Source organism: Lytechinus pictus, chromosome 10, assembly GCF_037042905.1.
Source record: "Lytechinus pictus isolate F3 Inbred chromosome 10, Lp3.0, whole genome shotgun sequence".
Taxonomy (NCBI): Eukaryota; Metazoa; Echinodermata; class Echinoidea; order Temnopleuroida; family Toxopneustidae; genus Lytechinus; species Lytechinus pictus.
Window position 1 is genome coordinate 28,568,571 of NC_087254.1, and position 8,032 is coordinate 28,576,602.

The following is an 8,032-nucleotide window of genomic DNA, read 5'->3' on the forward strand; positions in this document are numbered from 1 at the left end:
TGGTTACTTGCCAAATAAAATCAATCAATCAATCAATCACTAGCTCAGTCACTCACTCACTCACTCACTCAATCAATCAATCAATTTTTAAAGAAAAGTTTGGACTCTTTTTGCCCCGACCCACTGTTGTGTAGAGGATTATATGATTTTAAACGATATGCTATATTTTTCATTATGGATATGAACCAGGTCCGGACAGGCACGGGGAGAAACAAAATAACAATGATATTAAGTCGGAATTAGGGGCCGCGCGGGGAATAAGGGTTTTTTCAATCAGAAATGCATGATAAAAGATCGATAAATTAACAGTGAAAATTGGTTATCCCGGTCTATCCTTTATCATTATAAGCGATCCTGGATGGTAATGCCGTTTATCTAACTTGACTCATTAAATTATATATCAATAAATTGCTCTCTGATGACCTACTTCATATAGTACGCGAGAGCAGATCGAGCCATGAAAAAAAAAACTTTTTACCGTATTGGAAGTAAAATTTATCAATCAAAATTCGGCACATCGTCGATCACATTTTTTCCCTGAAACGTACGGCCCTCATGGCATGCAGGAACAAATTAATGAGAGGAGCAAGTGGGGAAAATATGCCTATTACTCTTTTTTTTTTATGGAATTGTTATGCTATTTGCCTTTTGTGTTAAAATAGTCGGCTTTACCTCATTTTCTTTCTGAAAACTAGCTTCCTGCCTCAAAATTGTCGATGCGGAAAAAGAAAATGTGCACTTTTTGGTTATGATAAACCATTGGGCATGGTATTCCTACTTTTAATTACAGAATTACTGTCATAACACTCATAGTATTTGGTTACCATACTTCCTGAATTCATTTCCTTTTAAAAACTTACGTCCTATATATCTTACTTTCATACGAGCGAGCGTTTAATTGATTTGTATATAGAAGTAAAAATTCGTAAATAAAAATAGAATGAGTCTACATATGATCTTTGTCATGAAAATTAATATACTACACTGTCGGACATGGAAGCGGGGTGCTGAAGCGCCCAAAAAATTTTCTTGGGGGTGCTGCGTATATTGGGCCCACGGGGGCCCAGTCAAATATAGTACACACGCAAAAGGGTGGTTTTGAAAGACTGGTTAATGGTCAATCGCGGGGTCAAACGTATTTAGGGTATGTTTTTTCTCCAAAGCTTTTTTTAAAGACTAGCCAAATGTGTTAAGGGTATGTTTTTTCCCCAAGCCTTTTCCCCGAGGTCATATTTCACACAGTGAAAAACTCGTTTAGGGGGTGTTTGGAAATTCCTTGGTCATGCACGCGTGCATGTGTACAGCAATATATTTGACTGCCCCCACCCCCCCCCCGGGATTGGGCCATAGATAGCACCACCAGGTATTTTGGAAGGCGTGTAAAAATATAAAAATGTAACCAAAATGATCTTCATTTTGTAGTGAAACTCCCATTTTTTATTTTTTTTTCATTTCAGTTTTCTCGGGACCAAATTGATTTCCATTTTGAACTGAAAACTTGAGTCTCCCGCTTTAAAAATAAAAGAAAATGCAATTCCAAATCGTAATGACGTCATCATCGGCTGCGACTTGAATTTGGTCTTTACTCCGTCCACAGGGCTTAATTGCCGCAAAGCAAAATTATGATGTTGTTATTACTAATTCCTTTGCCGAATTTCTCATGAAATAATTTTACTTTTGAACATTCATAATACTGCAAAATGCGATTTATTAAGAAAATCGCGTCGCATCGGATCGCATAGTTTATTTCATACTTCGTTATTTTCATTCCATTATCATATATCGATTTTATTTTAATGGTTGATGTGTTGTTACATTTCTATCACTCTATCTATTACGGTATGAATTGTTTATATGATTTCCAATTTTATTTCTTTTACATATAGCATGTAGATTTTCTTTCGATAAATTCTATTTTATTACTTTCACTGTTCATCTCTGCAGCAATAATTGTTATATGTATTTTTATATGTACAGGGCTCTCTCGAAAAGCAGTTTTTGTACTTAGAGATCAACCTGTCTTAATAGATGAATAAATAAATAATAATAATAATAAATAAATAATTGAATAAATAAATAAACAAATAAATAAATAATAAATAAATAAATAAATAAATAAATAAATAAATAAATAAATGAATGAATAAATAAATAAATTAATAATTAAATAAATATATAATAAATGAATAAATTAATTAATTAATAATTAAATAAATAAAAAAAATAAACAAATAGTGCATGCGCTGGGCTTTAGATTTATAATTACTAATGAGTTCATTATTTTTTATCAAATGAAGCGAGTCAGGGGCGGCGTCAGTTTGTTTTGATGGGGGGAACACCACCTAAAATTGACTCATATGTTTGTAATTGAATAAACCGATTATTTACATTAAGTTATTAAAAAATAGAGATCAAGAAAGAAAAAGAAAGAAATTTTATATGAAAAACGATATCAGAAACATCGAGCACCTCGGAGATAGAATTCATAGAAGGGGGGGGGGGGGCACTTCCATTGACGAGTGGATACCATGCGCGACCATGAGGTCTCGAAAAGCACCCTAAACACGTATTTTCCATATTCTGAAAATGCACCCCTTAACAAGTATTGGCGTGTAAAACTCTACCCTTAACAAGTATTGTAAACAAAACGATACTCTTGGCAAGTAGTCCCTGAAATGAACCCCTAAACAAGTACAGCGATATTTTATTGTTATGTCACGGGTCCGTCGGTCGTCGGTTTTACCTTTACACATCATTTGGTTTGGTACGGCCCCACACCTCGCGCAATTAAATCGGACTCTAAACACGTAATGTTTGGGGCAAAAAGGACATCCTTTATAAAACATTTTAATTTTGTTTTATCATCCCCGCAAATTTGACCCTAAACACGTAGCATTCCTAGCGAATTAGATACCCTTTTTTAATTATTTTTGTGTTTTTGACACCCTTATCACGTTACGTACGTAACGTGCCCTATCTTGAAAAAGACATCCTTTTTACGCGTTTTTTTGGTCGCGCATGGTATCCACTCGTCAATGGAAGTGGCCCCCCCCCGGGGTTTTATTTCATCGCTAACCATCGGCAGGGGCGCAACAATGCAATTTTGACTTTGCATAATACGACGGGTTGGTACTATATAAAAACAGATCTATAGACATGGAATATCATTTATAGATTTACAAGCAAAATGTTTTTATTTATTTATATACAGCTGCTTGACACAATATACAATTTTTTAAAAACGTATTATAAAAATCACACAAAAGCAACGCTTATATAGTGGATACCCCGAGAAACAAAGGGAAAATATAAGTAAACAAACGAGTTCATATATTTTGTTTTCCCAAAATCTTCAAAGTGTAGTTCCTGTTGAAGTTAAACAGCAGCAAAATCAGGAACTCTAACCATACGTAAATAGGGAAACATATTTTTTAAAAGGCACTGTAATATGAGCACCAGGAACTTCATTTCGATGTTGGCTATACAGTATTTTAGACAGTGGTATATCGAAAATAACGACGTGATTACCAGTATAATGCAGTTCAAATAGGCCTATTTAATTACTATAACAACTTACTAGTATATAATATGCACACGTGCTTTATTTACATCATAATTTATTTACATTGATTGTGGTCTTGTTTTTTTTTTTACAATGATATCTATTGTTTTCTTTATTTCAGTTATTTAATAAATTAGGATCATAGAACCTAACATTTACAACATAATTTACAAACGCAAATGAACATTGGGGATCATATATGGGAGGGGGGGGGGGGGGCTCAGCTGTAACATATAAGCTAAGCTTTTAAACATGAAGTCCCTTTTTATGAAATTATAAAATAGTTAGTGGTGGTGTAGGATCGGAATAGGACTGCAAAACCCGACGCATGCAATTATCGATATCGTTGGTATTTTCATTTGGTCCAATGCCGATTCGTCCGATTGCCTACTCGTCTACTTATCATTTAGGATTTGGTCTACCATCATTTCGTCCAATATCCACATGGTCTAATTTCCATTTCGTCTAATGAACAGTTGGTCCAATAGCCATTTGGTCTAATCAGGGGCGGAAATTTCTCCCAAAAGGTAGGGGGGGACAAGGGGCTGGAAAATTTGACAAGCAAAAAAAAAAAGAAAAAAAAAAAGGTTATCACCCCAAATATAAGGTAATTTCGACGAAATTAAATTTGACAAGCAAAAAAAAAGGGTTGTCATCCCAAAGTAAGGTCATCGGTCATCTCGTCATGAAATACATGTTTTATTTCGATTTTCAATGATGTATATCTTACCATCATAAAAGACCACAAATAGTAGGGGGGACATTTGATATTGTGTCCCACCCTACTATTTTGAGTAGGGGGACACGTCCCCCTGTCCCCCCTGGGATTTCCGCCCATAGGTCTAATTAGACAGAAATGAATGAAAATAAAACGAATATTAGACCAAAATTAACTTAACATGAGACGAAATGGTCAAAGACTAACTGTTAATTAGGCGAAATGATGATTGGACCAAATGGTTGTTAGACGAAATGTTGATGGACGGAATGGCATACTGAATGAAGGTATAGAATATATGTGGTGAGTGGACGAGTTGGCAACTCTATAGGCCTATAGGCAATCATTAGCAAACCTATGCCACTATATATACTCCAAACTTGATAAGAACACGCGAGTACAAACATGCTATTTACACATATTATATCATTTTAAAAATGATTTTAGTTTGTTCAATAATGGCCTAAGCGAATGGCATACAAAACAAGATTATTTGATCAGAATGTTGCAGAAAGAAAAAACATTGTTACTCAACATTCTGAAGAAACAAAATGTTTACCGTATAGTGTAACTGCTTAAAAATTGCAAGGGGGTTTATAGGGGGCGCGTGAAATTTGTCATGATGGTTATATAGGCCTTATGATCATAGTTACACAGTATGTGACAATTATCCAACTAAAACAAATTATGAAAAGAGCCTTTTAAAAACTACACCAAAAAATACCCATGAAATATAACGACATGGGGTCAATACGAAAAGGATTATAAGCTTGCACTCCGAAACAAACTAATCATTTTGAATGTAGGAACCTATTCAACAAGGGTGCTACATGCAGTGTAAAATAAAAGATATTAAATTGTTTATCAGATTCTCCTCACAACTTTATATAACAGAGTGAAAGGTTATTATGTACAGAATCTATATTCAGATTTTGGATAGAAAATTTTTATTTGGAACCTTTATATATTCAACCAAACTGAACGTTTACTTTAAAGGAAAGACTCATAAAACAAAGGGGAGCGGGAATATGATCAAAGTAAACAAACGTTCTACCGGAGTTATAAGAGGAATTTGACACACTCTATGTCTCTCTCTATATATATACAATACCAAAAATATCCTCACTGATTTCAAAGGACTCGATAGTTAACATATTTCAATGAAAATTAATGATGTATATACCAAGAATGATGGCACAGGATTCACACAAGAGGGTCTCAATTTTTTGTAAATGTAATTGTTGCCACTCATCGTACTGGCGTATAAAAAAACTGACAACATTTAAGGTCAAGTCCAACCCAGAAAAATGTTGATGTGAATCAATACAGAAAAATCAAACAAGCATAACGTTGAAAATTTCATCAAAATCGGATGTAAAACAAGAAAGTTATGACATATAAGTTTCGCTTATTTTTCACGAAACAGTTAATATGCACAATTCAGTGACATGCAAATGAGAGAGTCGATGATGTCCATCACTCATTCATTTTTTTTTTTTTTAATAATACAATATTTCATTTTCAAAGATTTGTCATTAAGGACCAACTTTAATGATTCATAAAATGTTATAAAAATTGTAATACCACATGTTTAGGAAGGAATAAAACTTTGCTTCATAGAAAATTAACTAAGAAGAACATTGTAATTAATATTTCATATTGAAATACAATAGAAATAGTGAGTGTATGCTGTCATCACTCTTTTCATTTGCATACTGACCAGGACGCGCATAAAATTATAACTGTTTTGTGAAATTAAGCGAAATTAGTAAAATGTCATAATTAACTTTCAGTTATTTTATATCCGATTTTGATGACATTTTCAGTGTTGTGCTTGTTTGATTGTTATTTTATTCAAATCAACTCTATGTTGGGGTAGACTTGTCCTTTAAAGTTATGACATTGTTGCCCACTGTTGGGTTTCTTTTTTCCAGCTCTATTCCATCCAGATCGAGTGAAATATTATTCAAACGTCAGATTTCACGGAATATTTAAAAAGCAATGGGGTGTAAAAAGAACCTCCTCCTATATAATTAGGCCTAAATCCTGTATCCGCCCATATCTAAGGAAGATTAGGGCATGCTGGAGGTAGAATGATTAGAAAGTTAAGTTATGTGACCAATGTGGAAACCTTTATCCTTCATTTCTCTGGCAAGTGACGGTTTACAATCGTCTGCTAGCGTTTAATTCATCAACATTTTTGTCCGACAAGCTGTCCGATCTGACATTATTTTGATTGACCGAGAAGCACTGTTTCTATGGTAACTGTCGGATAAAATGTCCGACAAATCCTTTCGTGTATAGCGCTCCCCATGTGTCACTTTTGACTTTTACTGACGGATCACACGGTAGAAAAATCTGTAAAAGGCCCGAGAAATCTTTTTGTGACAAGGAAGTGCCTCAACTGCCAAATTGAAGAAGAGTGTGAACCTGTCCTTCTGTCCTTTAGTCATCTGAATTTCGCCGTCATCAGACCTTCGACTAAGGGAGAGAACCAACGACGCCATTTTGAGCTTGGACTTGTTGTTTTTGTCATAAATTTCATGTGCTTCCAATGGAATTTTATAGTCGTGCACGATGGCAGCTACTTTTTTCTTCCCTATTTGAAAGAACAAAACAAAACGACAGATTGGAAAGTATATAGGTTGTTAACAATCATCAGGTTGTTCACTTATTTACTTGATCGAGCTTGCACAAAGAGATCAATATCTTTCTTCTTCACATACCTTTGAATTTATTTATTAAGTAATAAAGCAAATAATGTATTTTTACTTCATGGAAGAGAATTAATCATCCAAGGTGACAATGTATTCGACTTGGCTTGGGAAAAATAAAAATAGCAAAAATTAATATGGCCTCGTACCCTCGTAACATAAATACTTATTAAACTTATGCATGAATTACAAAACTGAACTTTTACCTAAACAATCTTTTGCCTTCTTCAAGAATTTGTCATATATGGATGATAAAGGTCCCCTGATTTCCATAGAGTGACAGAGAATCAACGCCTCAATACCGCGAAGTTTAAATTCCTTCATGTCTTTCTCGTTGAATGGCAGAAGTTTGAACTCCAACCTTGCTGATTTAAGGTGACTTGCCATGTTTTCTTTGATATATTGCTTGATACCATTGACGCTCTCTTCTTTAGAGCTGCTACAGATGACAACTATAGGTGCATCCTGATTCGAGAAAAAAAAGAATTCATTGCTTCATTTTGAAACACCTCGAATGAAAAGCACGTACATTATTACAGGGGAAGTTCTCCCTTACGAAAATAATATTGCTAACGAGGCAGAAAATTGTATATGAAAAATCTGCGGTTTGAGAAATATCCAACTAGTAATAGAAAAGTTGACAGAATTTATTTTCTTTATTCATGAGGTCATATGCGAAAGGTTTCCCCATATAATCGTGTATAGTAAAAGAATAATGAAATACCTTTTACTCAAAAGGGAAAGTTGTTTTTATTATACCTTATATACCTTCATACCTTATGTTATGTAATATATAAAAATGCATAAATTTCATTTTTAATGGCTCATAATGACAAAATATTTTCTTCTTTCAGAAGCGGGTGTGAAATAATTTGTCTGTAATTATACTGAAGGTACGATAAAAACCCGTTTTCATTTTTTTTATAGAAAAAGACACTTCATGAAAAATGAAAATGGGTTTTATACATACACAATATATATATCAAATTTGAATCATGTTGAATGATTGCAAAAAGTGTTGAAAATGTCAAATTTTCA

General features: G+C 33.9%; 1 protein-coding gene across 1 annotated transcript in view; it reads right to left on the reverse strand.

Annotated features, from left to right (window-relative positions):
* Window positions 1–3,164: 3,164 nt before the first annotated feature.
* The window catches only part of LOC129270062 (uncharacterized), a 5,662-nt gene continuing 794 nt past the window's right edge, over window positions 3,165–8,032 (reverse strand). The window contains exons 2-3 of the mRNA XM_054907476.2: window positions 7,201–7,459; window positions 3,165–6,879 (exon numbers count right to left, since the gene is read on the reverse strand). Of these exons, the coding sequence (XP_054763451.2) occupies window positions 6,611–6,879; window positions 7,201–7,459 (528 nt within the window). The 3' untranslated portion in view covers window positions 3,165–6,610. The remainder of the gene's footprint in view (window positions 6,880–7,200; window positions 7,460–8,032) is intronic.